Here is a 14617-nt window from a genome sequence, read left to right as displayed (position 1 = left end):
TTCCAAAATTTGGAACCGTGTAGATGCACCAAATTTCAGAAAAGCCTCTTTCAACAGTAAAGCAGAAAAAGATACACAATTTGCATACCGCAAATTCTGTTTCTTTTTCCGATTTACCATTGCAGTGTAGACCTAGCCTTAGTCTCTGTCTAAGGCAGTGGTCCCCAGTGCGGTACCTGCAGGTGTCATGGCGCCCGCCAGGGTATTTGTGTGCGTCCGCCGACAACCTGGGCCGGCCCCGCCCGTGGCGCACAGGAGGCGCCGACCCCAGGCGCGCGACATGCACCAGCGCCGGCCCCGGGCCCACGGCACAAGGCGCTCGGGCAGCCCCAGCCCCGGCCCTAGGGCACATGCCGGTGCCGGGTGCAAGGGCATCCCAGTCCTCTGGCATGCCCCCGGACGCATGGCCCCGCCCCCGGGCGCCCGGCACGTGAGTGGCCCCCACCTCCCGGGCGTCCGGCGCGTGAGTGGCCCCACCTCCCGGGTGCCCGGGAGCCTCTAAAGGTTGGGGACCACTGGTCTAAGGTGCCACAGGACTCCTCTTTGTTTTTGTGGATACAAACTAACACTGCTATCCCTCTGATACTTGTCTCAGAGGGGTAGCTGTATTAGTCTGTAACTTTAAAAACAACAAGCGGTCCTGTGGTGCCTTAGGGTATGTTTACACAGCAGGGCTAAAGTTGATTAAGCTACGCAACTTCAGCTATGTTAATTGCGCAGCTGAAGTTGAAAGAGCTTAACTCGACTTTTGGTGCTGTGTACACAGCAGGAAGTCGAAGGAAGAACACTCTTCCTTTGACTTCCTTTACTCCTTGTGAAATGAGGGTTACCATGAGTCAGAGTAAGAAGTCCTCCAGCTCGACATTATTTCAAAATAAAGGATTGTAGTGTGGCGCGCACAATGTTATTTCGTTATTCTGAAACAACGATGCAGTGTAGACGTACCCTTTGGCTACGTCTACACTACGAGTTTTCTTGGCAAAAAATATGCTAATGAGGGTTTGCGCAAAAACAAGCAGTGTGGGTGTTTTCTTTTTCACAAAAACCCCTTTTTCCACAAGATTGATATACCTCTTTTTTGCGGCATAAGGATCTTGCGGGAAAAGGGGATTTGTGCAAAAAGAAAACGTCCACACTGCTTGTTTTTGTGCAAAAAGAGATTTTTTTCTGCAAGATCTTGATACCTCTTTTTGAGGGGCATAAGGATCATGAGGGAAAAGGGGGTTTTGTGCAAAAAGAAAACGTCCGCACTGCTTGTTTTTGTGCAAAAACCCCAGCACGAAAATGGATTGACAGAAAATATGCAAATGAGTCCCTCGTTAGCATATTTTTTGCCAAGAAAACTCGTAGTATAAATGTAGCCTTAGAGACTAACACATATATAATAGCATGAGCGTTAGTGTGTAAAACCTACTTCATCAGGTGACTATACTTATCTCCTACAAGCCTGTGTACTCTTGTTTCTGAAAGTGCCTTTCATTGAAAGTTTCTCAAAACTAACTCACTTCCACAAATATTTCTGTTTCAACAAATTGTTATTTTCTGCTGAAAGACTATTCCGTCTGGAGATTCCCAACCGGCTCCAAACCAGACACATCAGGGCATGAGAAGGGCCAGACTGTCTTGATTAGGTGGGGACAAGGACAGTGAAGGAGGCCGGTAGATCAGTTGGCTGTTTTTAGAATGGGATCATTTGCATTTATAGCCTTACTGGCAGCATCAGAAGGAGGTTTTCCCACAGCAGACTGCACACAGTACAATGGAGTCATTTAAAAGGTGCAACACCCAAATACGTTTTACCAGGCTCCTCACATTTTCCCAGCTTCTCCACCCCCAAGCACTTAGCTACACAGACCCTGACCTAAACTGAGATTTCGACTTTTGAATTGTGAACCTTCAAACTTTGCTATCTTCTGGTTATCAGAAAGTCACCAGTGTTAGCAAGTAGCTGTCTCTCTCCCAATATTCATTACTTTATTATCCTTTTATGATGCAAAGGTTTTATCACAGTTCGCATTATACAACACAGGGGACTGATAGTGGATTAGTTCATTTACTTGAGTAATTTCTTAATGATTGGAGCTGGACAAATATTGAGGCAAGGGGCAAAGAGGGAAGGGATCTATTTAAGTTTCCCAGTGACTTGGAGGATAATATTCAGATTGCTACTCATTATCTGCAAAGGTTTGTGATCTCCAGTATAGATCTGAAAGTTTGTTAGCCATTATTCTTCTGAATTAAGGAGGCTCATTCAGTTTATCAGGGAACAGAAATACCATGTGGTTTAGGAGGCAAAGCTAGAGAGAAAAGATAATCTAATGATTAAGGCATATAAGTGGTCAATTCTCTGGCCTGCCACAGACTTCCCATGAGATCTTAGTCAAATCACTTAGCTTCTCAGTGTCTCCGTTCTCCATCTATGCAGGGCTGGGCAAAATAGGGCACACGGGCTGACTCTGGCCTGCCAAACCATCATATTCAGCCCTCGGATGCAGCAGGGAGCCTCAGGCAGACTCCCTGCTTGCCCAGGAAGTTTTTCCCAATGTCCAACCTAAACCTCCCTAAGCCCATCAGTTCTTGTCCTATCATCAGACATTAAGGCTGTGTCTAAACTACATGCCTCTGTCGTCAGAGGCATGTAGATTAGACACATAGCAAAGGCAAATGAAGCCGCGATTTAAATGATCGCGGCTTCATTTAAATTTACATGGCTGCCTTGCTGAGCCGACAAACAACTGATCAGTCTCCCCTGCCGACATCAAAGCCCTTTGTCCGCAGCCCCGTTATTCCGCATGCGATGAGGTTTACCGGGGCTGCCGACAAAGGGCTTGGATGTCGGCAGGGGAGTGTCCAGACTAGCGCGCTGAGCAGACAAACAGCTGATCAGCTGTTTGTCGGCTCAGCGCGGCAGCCATGTAAATGTAAATGAAGCCGTGATCATTTAAATCACGGCTTCATTTGCCTTGGCCAAAACAACAAATCTACATGCCTCTGATGACAGAGGCATGTAGTTTAGACGTACCCTAAGGGGAGTAATTTTTCTCCCTTCTCTTTGTAACAACATTTTTAAGTACTTGAAGCTGCTATCATGTCTCCTTTCAGACTTTAAGGTCAGTGTCCCATTTCTAGCTGTTGGAGATTTTTGCTACTGGCAGTCATTGTAGTTCTGCTCCCCCCGCCCTTCTCTTCCCACACCATCACCTTTCACCTATTGCCTTGCCCTGCCCTGCCCCACACCCTCACCCGTGCTGCAGTAACCAGGCTCTTTTATCTACCAGTTTCATCATCCCCCAAAGCAGCAGAAATCCTTGCCTCAGCTGTTGTGTGTTCCTCATTTGATACTATTTTTCTCTGCATTTGCCTGGCTCTGAAGGAAGAGTTAGCTAGATTTTCAGCTTCCAGCACTGCACTGCTGGAGAAGAATTATGCATGGGTCCTTCATTTATGTAAATCTGCAAATACAAGAGCCCTTGACACTGCAAACAATGGACCTGCCTGTGCTTGCCCCTTCTGTGAGGCAGAAAAGAACCTCCCCCCCCACGAAAAAAAACAACCCTCATTTGCGGCTATGTGGGGAGTGTTGTATAGGGACAAAGAAAAGTCTCTCACCGTGGCCATGTCTGAGGGGTGTGAGTGTGTGTGGGTGTGATGTCTAAGGTGTGTGTGTGTGTGTGTGTGTGTGTGTGTGTGAAAGCGCAGGAGGCCATGTCCCTTCCCAGATGCAGATGCACAGCTGAGTACTTCAAGCAGCTGGAGGAAAGATACTCCAGTGGTAAATAGAGACCCAAATAAATAAAAAGTCAAACCAGGTTCCTAAAGGGAGCCTATTTCAAGGATGGTGAGCTGGAGATACAATTGTGCCTGAGTGACTTACTGGTGTTCATTTGTTCAGGTTTTGGGGGGCAGGTGGAGAAGGTTGAGAGCCACTTTGCTTTAGAGTCCATGTTTACTCCCACAGAACCCTCTTTTACTCACCCTTCCTGAAATGGGCTGGGCTTCCCGGTCACAACTTTACCAACCTTCTTACTCACTGTATATTGCACAACATGCTGTACTGTGAGACGGAGTAAATGCAGGCAAAAGACTTTGATCTCTGCTTTTGCCACTTGAAGAAAGTCCTGAACCTTTTGAATCGTGCACTTGGTCCAAGATGAAGGTTGAATTTGCTCCTCTCTCTATTCCCTTGGAGAGAAGGCTTCAGACAGCTTCAGTAATTCAGTGGGTCTTTGGCTTCCTGGGACTAGGTAAGATTAATTTTAATTTATCTTTGGAGAGAAGGCCTATCAAAGGACCTTACAGAGTCAGAAAGAGCCTGTGACTTAGTTTCCCCAGCTGTAAAGTGAGGCACGGAACTTAACATCTCACTCCAAGACCATGGCAGAGCTGGGACTAGACCCCCCAACTCTTCTAATATCTAGTCCTGTCAGCTAGCCCCTGCAGGATGCTACTTTTTAGGGTACGTCTACACAGCAGGGCTAAGTCGAATTAAACTATGCAACTTCAGCTATGTCAATTGCATAGCTGAAGTTGAAATAGCTTAACTCGGCTTTTGGCACTGTCTACACAGCAGGAAGTCAAAGGGAGAACACTCTTCCCTCGACTTCCCTTACTCCTTGTGAAATGAGGGTTACAGGCGTTGGGACTAAGAAGTCCTCCAGCTCGACATTATTTCGAAGTAAAGGTGTGTAGTGTTGATGCACTCTTTGTTATTTTGGAATAAGGTCAGTTATTCCAAAATAAAGCTGGTGTGTGTGTGTGTATATATATATATATATATATAGCCTTAGAGGGGTAATACATTTGTGCAGAGAGAAGCTTCAGACATTCATTCTCCTTCCCCCCCATCTATCCCTTACCAGACTCAACTTTCAGTAGGCTAGGAAGGCAGCATACTGAAGATAAGTACCAGTTTAATAATAATGAACAGGGATGGAAAGTTAAGTCCTTTCTGTGGACACACATGATGCCGCTCTTAATTTGTACATGTGTATGCTGGTGAGGGGTATATTGGTGAGGGGTATATTCTGGTGAGGGGTATATTCAAGAAAAGTCTATCTTGCAGCCTGTACATTTGGCCTTTGCAGAGGCTCTCTGCTTTGTTCCTGTTATCACTAGCCAAACAGCATAGCCCCAGTATTTACTTAGAGCTATCTTTGTGTGGCTTTGCCTTATTGTTTTTTAAACAAATCCCTACAAGCTAAGAACAAAGACTTGGTACAGGACACCTCTCGGTACAGAGCCACTCCCCATCTGCATGAGTTAATCTTTCCCTCCCCTCAGGCTTCTCTTTTCCGCTTGCCTAATTCCACACAGGTTCATGAAAGTGCTGCCCCAAGCAGCCCAGTGCCTGGGCTGGAGTGATACTATGAGCTGCTGCAAAAATGCACGATGGCCAATGGATGCGGCAGCTGTTCTGCCCGCACTGTGTTGCAGAGTTCTTTGTTTAGATAAACAAAACAGGCAGTTTCCAAGGAAACCCTGCTTGGGCACAGAACTCATTAGAAAGTTTGGATGTCGGGAAAACGTATTATCTCGAAGCTGATTGATTAAATTAAGTCAGAATGGAAGCGAGAGGGAGAGATTTGGAATTTCATTAAGGCCGTGATGTCCAATGATGAGAACGTGGGTCTGGGCATCAGAAGATGCGGGGTCAGATTCTCAGCTGGTGTAAGATAGTTCTGCTGATTTACACCCACTCAAGATCTGGCCTCTGGGTTAAGGAATAAGCTGCCCCACTAGCCAAGCCATTTAAGCTTGTGTACCTCAGTGGGTCTGGAGGAAGCGCCTATTGGCAGAGGCAATGTAACTGTTCCCTGGATACAGAGGCAGGCTCTTTGGGCAGAGGAACTGGGGTCTCACAGGGAATCCAGACCTGCTTTGGCATGGTCTGTGCTATGTGGCCCACAGAATTGGCGCCTTTATACTGTACCAGTCACACCAAGGGCCTCAATAGCCGTCCTAACTCAAGTGCTGGTTTAATGTCTATTGTAGCTTGGGGAACCAAGAAATGCAGGGATGGTGTACAGTTCTCTTTTTCCTCCAGATTCCGCACAGAGTACAACTCCCTTGGGCCCTGCAGTGTGCCTAGGTTCTAATCAGAGAAGTTCTTCTCCCCCATTTGTAAAATGATGGTCAACCTTCCTCCAACAGGGCTAAAAAGCTTGTATAGCACTTGGGGTGCATCTACACTGCAGGGCTTAACTCAAAATAAGCTACGCAAACTGAGCTACGTCAATTGCGTAGCTTATTTTGAAATAGCTTATTTCGAAATTGGGAGCGTCTACACAACACTCATTTCGAAATAGAGCCCTCTTCCTCCCACTTCTCTTACTCCTTGTACAATGAGGGTTACAGGAGTTGGAGTAAGAAGTCCTCCAGCTTGACAGTATTTTGACATTATTTCAAAATAATTGCCTGCTGTGTCGATACAGACTACGTTATTTCGAAATAACACTAGTTATTTTGAAATAATGCTGCTGTGTAGACATACCCTTGGAGGTCGCCCTGTAAGAGGTGGTAAGTTTGAGGATTTTAACAGAACATTGGTAGCTGGATTGTATTTTCGGGTACAAGTAGAGTTCTCTAATAAGTGGCAGGGACAAGTTTTGCTCTTATTTTATGCTGGTGTAAACCAAGAACGACCCTGCTGAAGTCAATAGAGTTAATAGAGGTTCAGACCTGACCAGTGAGTAGCATGAGCCTCCTTGACTTCCAGGGAGTTACTTCTGGACCAAGCAGTTGTAAAGACAGAGCTGGTCAAAACTCAGAGGTTTAACTGTGCACGAAATGCTGAAGTTTGTTATTGTTCCACATTGAAATTTTCAGACCTGGGAAAGGAGAAGGAGGAGGGGAGAAAATCAAATATTTAAAGGAAGCTGGCAGGAGAGTCAATCAATGTTTTCTTTAGATATTCATCACAATCACACACACACACACACACACACACCATATGTGAGTGCACACACACAAACCCCATAAAAACCAAGGTGCTCCAAAAGTGTCAAAAGGGAAACTTTCCACAAGACTGAAATGCCCACAGTTTCACACCCTTCCCCTCCCCACCTCCCCTGAAACAGAAAGTTGCTGACAACAGAGCTTCCTGTGGGCACATGTCAGTTTTGATAAGACGCTATTTTCCAATATTTTTGACTAGTTCTGTATAAGGACATTACCCTGTAAAGTGCTGTGAGCCCCAGCCCACCCCAACTCCAAAGATCAGGCTCTAAAATTTAAATGAGCAGCATTTGGTCCTTGGTTGCTAATCTCTGAATCTTTGGTCCTTGGTTGCTAATCTAGAAAGGTTCAAGGCTCAACCCTGAGATAAGAAATCTTGACGGTACAATCTGTGCCAGGCATTAGCACAGACCTTTAGCTGGAGAGCCAGACAGCAGCCACTCAGTTCTACCTCCCCTGGCAGCTGTTGCTATGGTTATGCAAATGAGCCCATGCAAGGAGAATGGGCCAGCTGGGAAGTAAGAGGAGCCATTCATTCTCCAGAGGGGCACTGGATTGCTCAGCGCATGAGCGGCACAGCCAGACCTCAGGGGCTGGGCCAGCTTGGAGGGTACAGTCTGTTGCAGTTTCTCTTTCAACAACAGGCAGACATGATCTGCATCTCCACAAGGCAGAGGCTGGATCCTGGTGAATGGGAAACAGAGTGTGTGTGTACTGAGCATTGAGGGGCCTGCTTGATTCAGAAGCAGAGAAAACTTGGGATGTGGTGTGTGAAACAACAGCTGCCAACTCTCCTATTGGGGCATGTCCCTTCTCTGCCTGGAGTTTCACAAGGCTCCAGAATCAGCCCAACCCAGTTCCAGTCTCATCTACCCTTCCTCACCTTTCAGGCCTGCCTCTTACTCCCAGTGCCGCAGCAGGGGCAGTTCCGTGCCTGGACTCAGTGGTATCTGCAGATCCCCCAATGTGTCCCTGTATTCACCTTTTGATGCAAAACTTGGGGCAAGCGGTAAATAATGCCGAGGACAGGCCACTGACGCAGAGCAACTTGGATTGCTAGGGAAACCGAGGCTAGCCAATGATGCTCATTTTTATATGGCCACATGGAAGCGTACACCAGGAAGGCAAGTTGTCCTTACACCATGTGGGACTCTGTCCTGGAAGCAGTGACTCTGAAAGATTTTGGGCTTAGATAATCAGCTGAGGACGGGCTCCCCGTGTGATGCTATAGCCAAAAGGGCGAATGCGCTCCAGGGATGCAGAAAAACAGGGGGATCTTGAGTAGGAATATAGGAGTTATTGGACCTCTATGTCTGTGACCACTGCTGGAACCCTGTGTCCAGTTCCGGTGCCCACAGTTCAAGAAGGAGGCTGATAAATTGGAGAGGGTGGAGAGAAGAGCCTCAAGAATGCTTAAAGAATTAGAAAATAGGCCATCTGTGATGGATCTCCTTAAGCCCATCTATTTTGCTGAACAACAAGAAGGTTAGGAGGTGACTTGATTACAGCCTAGTAGCACCTGCAAGGAGAACAGATATTTCATAATGGGCTCTTCAGTCTGGCAGACAAAGATGTAACGTGGTCCAGTGGCTGGAAGCTGCAGCGAGACAAAAATCAGACTAGAAATAAGGTGTAAGTTTAAAGGTGGAAATAATTAACCACAGGAACAACTGACTGAGGGCTGTGGTGGGTTCCCCATCCCGGCCTTTTTTGTCAAGACAGAAAAATGTCCGAAGAGCTAAGGTGTGGGAATTATTTGAGGGAAGTTCTATGACCGGTGCCATACAGGAGGTCAGATCAGATGATCACCATAGTCCCTTTCAGCCACCAACTCTGTGTCCCCAGACTCTCCTTTGTTCTCAGCTAGCTGGCACAAAGGAGTCACATGGGAAAAGGGAACTGAGCTCCCAGGTAAGGTCTAGACTGGCATGATTTTCCGCAAATGTTTTTAACGGAAAAGTTTTTCCATTAAAAGCATTTACGGAAAAAAGCGTCTAGATTGGCACGGACGCTTTTCCGCAAAAGCACTTTTTGAGGAAAAGCATCCGTGCCAATCTAGACGCGGTTTTGCACAAGAAAGCCCCGATCACCATTTTCGCCATCGGGGCTTTTTTGCGCAAAACAATACCGTGTTGTCTACACTGATCCTCTTGCGCAAAAGCATTTGCGCAAGAGGGCTTTTGCCCGAACGGGAGCACCATAGTATTTCCGCAAGAACACTGACAATCTTATATGAGATTGTCAGTGTTCTTGCGGAAATTCAAGCGGCCAGTGTAGACAGCTGGCAAGTTTTTCCGCAAAAGCAGTTGCTTTTGCAGAGAAACTTGCCAGTCTAGACGCAGCCCTGGTGTGTATGCATGCAACAAGAGCAGAACCCGTGGCAGTGGCAGACACTTCCAGACAAGAAGAACTGGAGATTCAGGTCAAGGATCTGGTCAGCTCTGATGAAGTCACATGAGATCTTATGGGAAAGTAACCTAAATAAACTGCCTCTTTACCAGACTCACTAGTGATGTGCTATGACGCAGAGAGCCAGCATAAAGCCTATTGCATCACGTAACTCCTCAGAACAGGATTTACGTACTCCCTTGGCCTTGCACTGGCCTCTTCACAGGGACAAGTTTCACCCACTAGAGATTTGTCCCATGCCAGAGCATCAGGGATTTGGGAAACCCTGCACCTAGGAGTAACCAGCTAGACTGAAAGTAAGTGATAGTCCCTCTGAGAAAGGGAGGAGAGTTTGAATACTCTCCAAATTGATAATTTTCCAAAGTTATGTGCTGCTGATGCCTAGATATTATGGCAACCGGCATGTCAGAAACGCTTATGATAATAAGTGTGTGATCTGCCATCTGGTACATTGGTGCATCACTCCCTACTGGATGGGATTAGAGCTACTGAATGTTTGTCTTAGGCTAGTAATAGAGAGGTAGCCGTGTTAGTCTGATCTTGCTGAAACTTGTTAGTTTGTCTTAGGCTGCTGAGAGACCTTCCTTTAGTTCATGCAATTGTGCCCGACAGTTAACTCCAGTGGGCAAGGATGTTGCTTTCAGAATCCAAAGAGCCTCCATTCACCGGTCACCGTGCTTTCTAGTTAAAGACTAAATGAAGAGATAGTAAAATTTCAGCAGCTATTAGCATCTGGACAGCTAGCGTGGCTGGGACATGATCCCTTGTGTGACACAGACATAAGTATTTCTTGCTTTAGTCGGACATTGCCACCCCTATAAGCATGGCAGGGTTGGCAGTGCCAAAAGACTTAAAATCCTGCATCTCAGCACAAATTCCCTGGAGTTTTTCCAGGAAGAGAACGAAATATAGGACATCACGTGAGAAGATTCCTGAAACCTCAAAGACATTGTTTAAAACAATAAAAAGCCATTTTTGAGGTTTCATTTTTAATGATTAGGGATTAGGTTCCAGACTGGGAGAGAACCTCTGTGTGGGAAGATGGAGTTCAATACAAAATGTTTTGCAAGCATATGCAACTGTAAGCTAGGGTGAAGTCCAGTGGGGTACAGCTCCTATTCTGCACAAATTATCTAGTCACAAAAAAGCACCTGAGCCTAAATAACAGGCATTAATCATTATAAGAGGTCATTGCAAGAATCAATCTGACTTTACTGATCAGCAACTGCATCCGGTCAGGAACTACGCTGCCTCCTTGTAATATGTACTTGGGCTTTGTGCAGTAGGATAAAAAGGTTAGATATAATGCAGCTTTGCGACAGGTTTATTTGCATGCCTTATAGGTGTATTAAGAGCATGGCCAATTTAATGTCAACATGGGGCTTTTGTACATCACCTTGTCCCTAGAGCCTAATTTAGCTTTTGCTGCTGTTTTCACAAAGTGTTATAAGCAGCGCATGCACTTGAGTCATGAAAGGTCATTTGTAATATTTAATTTCAACATTATTGTCAGGTTGAAAAGTCCTGGCTCATTCTACCTGGTTTATTACATGAGATTCCCATTTAATTCTGTAGAGAGTCTGGAGCTATGCAATTATCTGATTACACACACACACACACACACACACACACACACACACACACACACACACCACACACCCCCAAATTTGGTGGCCCATTTAGGAGCAATTCTTGAACAAATGGACGCACAAACAAACAGACAGATGCACAGATGCACAAACGCTCTCATATCAAACAAATGAACAGACACACAAACTCTCTCATATACGATGAGAGTTGGTGCATATTTCTCTTTGTGTATCTGTCCATTTGTTCATGAGTCCATTTCTTCAAGAATTCCTCTTAAATGGTAAGAGTTAGGGCCACCAAATTTGATATGCAGCTGCCTCTTATCTTAACTTGAAGTAAGATCAGGGTTTGGTTGTGCCAGGGCAATGGGATGTGCCTGGAATTCAATTGTTTCTTAGAAAATGGAAAGGGAGGGGTCTGGTAGGAAGGAGTTATACTGCAGAATGACCACAGGAGGGCAGCAAGGGACCAGAAATGGAGACCAGGACAGCTATTCCCCCATTGGGGCAGCAGGAGGCAGGGGTGAGAAAGGGGACAGCTATTATATATTTCAGAGAGTTTGTCTTTTTGTGTGTTTGTCTGTCTGTCCCCCAGCCAGCAGACATGCACCTCTCCCCCAGCTGTGCCCACTGTAACTGCAGCAGCCAGGGACATATACTGCATTTCTGTATATCTAGTCATCTTGTTTGATGGAGGTCATTGTATTCAGTTTAGATGGAGACATTCCAGCATGCAGCATCTGCACTTGGAAATGTTATGGTTCTATTTCAGCTGTACATGGAGTTAGATAACATGGAGCTACAATGCTTGTACTAGGTCGACATTACAACTTATTTTATTGGTGGCATCCATGCTTAGATATGCAGAGCTGTTTGTCAGCATCTACAAAACCCTAGAGTCATTTTACCTGAAGATATGACTGCACTTTATGCATGAAAACGAAGACTACTGCAGTGCAACAAATAGTCTTGCAGCACCTTAAAGACTAACAAAACATGTTGATAGTATCATGACCTTTTCTGGATACAACCCACTTCTTCATGAATGCTCATGATACCATGTTTTGTTAGTCTTTAAGTTGCTGCAAGACCATCCATTGTTTTTTAAGTTTTTCCAGTCACCGACTAACTTGGCTACCCTTCTGAAGCTACTGCAGTGCAGTACAGCCCCCTCCTGGTTAAGAAAAACAAACCAGAATGAGCTAAAGTGATGTCCAGAGAGAACTGTGTGTATCTCCTCTAAGGAGACACATCTGACACGAGCTCATGGTGGTAACTGTTGCCAGCTGACTGCTTCATCCACATTCACCACAATTTCAGTGGGAGACACCTGATACACAAACCAAAGGAGCCTGCAGCAGTTTAAGCTTTTAATAAGCTCTTATGTTACCCGTCACACCCTTATTTGGTTCTTACCCGTGTGTCTGGGCCCAGTGACTATGACTAAGTATGCACAGGGCCAGAGTTTGGCTTTTCTGACAGAACGTTACAGATGGTGTTGACAGCACATTATTTTTATTGGCGGTTTACTTCCTGAGCCTTGCTCTGAAGCTTGACAGCTTGGTAGTTTGTCCTCCTGCAAGCCAGTTGGAAAAGGAAGTGTGTTTGGGCTGCACACCTAGTAGAGCAGTGCTTCTCAAACTGTTTGGCCTGTGACCCACCCCTCTCAATACAGACCTTACCACGGACAGTTAGCCAACCACTCATGATGACAAAATGGGTACAGGAGGGAGTGGGAGTGTGGGGTCAGGCTGTGAGGTAGGGTGCAGGAGTGGACTTTGGATGAACATAAGAACATAAGAATGGCCGTACTGGGTCAGACCAAAGGTCCATCTAGCCCAGTATCCTGTCTACCGACAGTGGCCAGCACCAGGTGCCCCAGAGAGGGTGGACCGAAGACAATGATCAAGCGATTTGTCTCCTGCCATCCCCCTCCAGCCTCTGACAAACAGAGGCCAAGGACACCATTTTATCCCCTGGCTAATAGCCTTTTATGGACCTAACCTCCATGAAATTATCTAGCTTCTCTTTAAAGTCTATTATAGTCCTAGCCTTCACAGCCTCCTCTGGCAAGGAGTTCCACAGGTTGACTACACGCTGTGTGAAGAAGAACTTCCTTTTATTAGTTTTAAACCTGCTACCCATTAATTTAATTTGGTGTCCTCTAGTTCTTCTATTTAGGGAACTAATAAATAACTTTTCTTTATCGGCCCTCTCCACACCACTCATGATTTTATAGACCTCTATCATATCCCTCCTCAGTCTCCTCTTTTCTAAACTGAAAAGTCTGATGGGGTCTGGGCAGGACAGTGTGTGCGGGAGGGGAATGGGGGTGGAAGGTCTGGGCATGAAGGAGATGGGAGATGCATACTTGGTTCCATGCCTCCCACCAGTCCTAGGCAACCCTCTCCCCCCCCACTGCTCCCATTGGTTGCATTTCCAGCCAATGGGAGCAGCAGGGAAAGCCTCAAGGTGAGTGGTTTCCTGCGTTGCTGCTCTCTCAGTCATGGAGCCAATTTCTTCCTCCGCAAGCTGGATCTAGTCTGAGAGGCTCACTCTACTCCACCCCCGCAGCAGGTAGCCGACGCTGGTGCTCCAACCACACAAGGGGAAGGGCACTGGGATGGAGCACCAACGCAGGCTCCGCACTGCAGGGGGGTGAGCCCTAAGCCCAGGGCCCACTTGGAAGATGGTCACGGACCACACTTGCAGAGCCACTGGTATAGAAGAACGGTTGGTTGATTATCTTTTAAGTGTTTTCAGTCTTTTTTTTTTTTTTTCCCACCAAGTCTTACAAAGATTTTACAAATTGTGGGAGGGGGAGTCACACACCCAAATTCTACTCTCACACCACCCTCCTTCCCGACCCCTACCCCAGACAGTCATGAAAGGGATCGAAGGTAGCAAGCCCCCCCACTGTGGACTACAGCCAGTACTCCAGCCTCTGAGGCAGAACAGAAGCTCGGCTCTTTGTACCAGCTGCAAGGGGTAGGAAGAAAGGGTCAGGCCACTTGATCAGCACTTGTGTGGATTCCGGTGCCTTCCCATGCTCCCTCCATGCTGGCAGAGTGCCCTGCAAAGGGGATGGCTAGAGGCCTCAGACCAGACTGAGCTGCCCTCAAGAAGCCAATGACAGGGGGAGGAGGGCAGAGGTGGAAGAGCCTTGAAAGCTGTGATATTTCTGAGAACGTTCTTCACCTCTTGACCCTGCCCTTTGACTGCCCTGTTTCTTTATCTCAGCACAGTGCTGCATAGCTCTCTTCATCGGCCTCTTCTTCACTCGCTTTTGGCTGGTCAGCGTCCTGTACGCAGCATGGTGGCTTCTGGACTGGGACACGCCACGCAAAGGTGGGCGACGGATTCATTGCGTCAGGAACAGCATCGTCTGGAGATACATGAGGGACTATTTCCCCATCACTGTAAGTGCAACCAAAGGTAGGATCCAATCCAGTGCCCACTGAAGTCTGTGGAAAGGCACTCCCATTTCGTTCCTTGGGCATTCGCTCAGGATCTCACAGTACTGGAGAGAGGCCAAGGGTTCCTAGCACTGGGCCTAATAAATCAGCACTAGATTTTACTGCTTTATCTTGCATAGCCTGGAAGGAAGGGTGGTTTAGAGGTAAGAGCACAAGGTAGGAGACCTACTGCCCGACCTTGCAAGAATT

The 14617-nt window shown here is 46.6% G+C and overlaps 1 protein-coding gene across 1 annotated transcript in view; it reads left to right on the top strand.

Moving 5' to 3' along the window:
• The first annotated feature begins 4061 nt into the window (after nt 1–4061).
• MOGAT2 (monoacylglycerol O-acyltransferase 2) overlaps nt 4062–14617 on the top strand; it is a 49593-nt gene continuing 39037 nt past the window's right edge. Inside the window, exons 1-2 of the mRNA XM_006133576.4 lie at nt 4062–4244; nt 14193–14371. Coding sequence (XP_006133638.2) covers nt 4151–4244; nt 14193–14371 — 273 coding nt within the window. The 5' untranslated portion in view covers nt 4062–4150. The remainder of the gene's footprint in view (nt 4245–14192; nt 14372–14617) is intronic.

Source organism: Pelodiscus sinensis, chromosome 1 (assembly GCF_049634645.1).
Source record: "Pelodiscus sinensis isolate JC-2024 chromosome 1, ASM4963464v1, whole genome shotgun sequence".
Classification (NCBI taxonomy): Eukaryota; Metazoa; Chordata; order Testudines; family Trionychidae; genus Pelodiscus; species Pelodiscus sinensis.
Note: the sequence above shows the minus strand (reverse complement) of the source record. Positions and strands in the feature narration are given on the sequence as shown.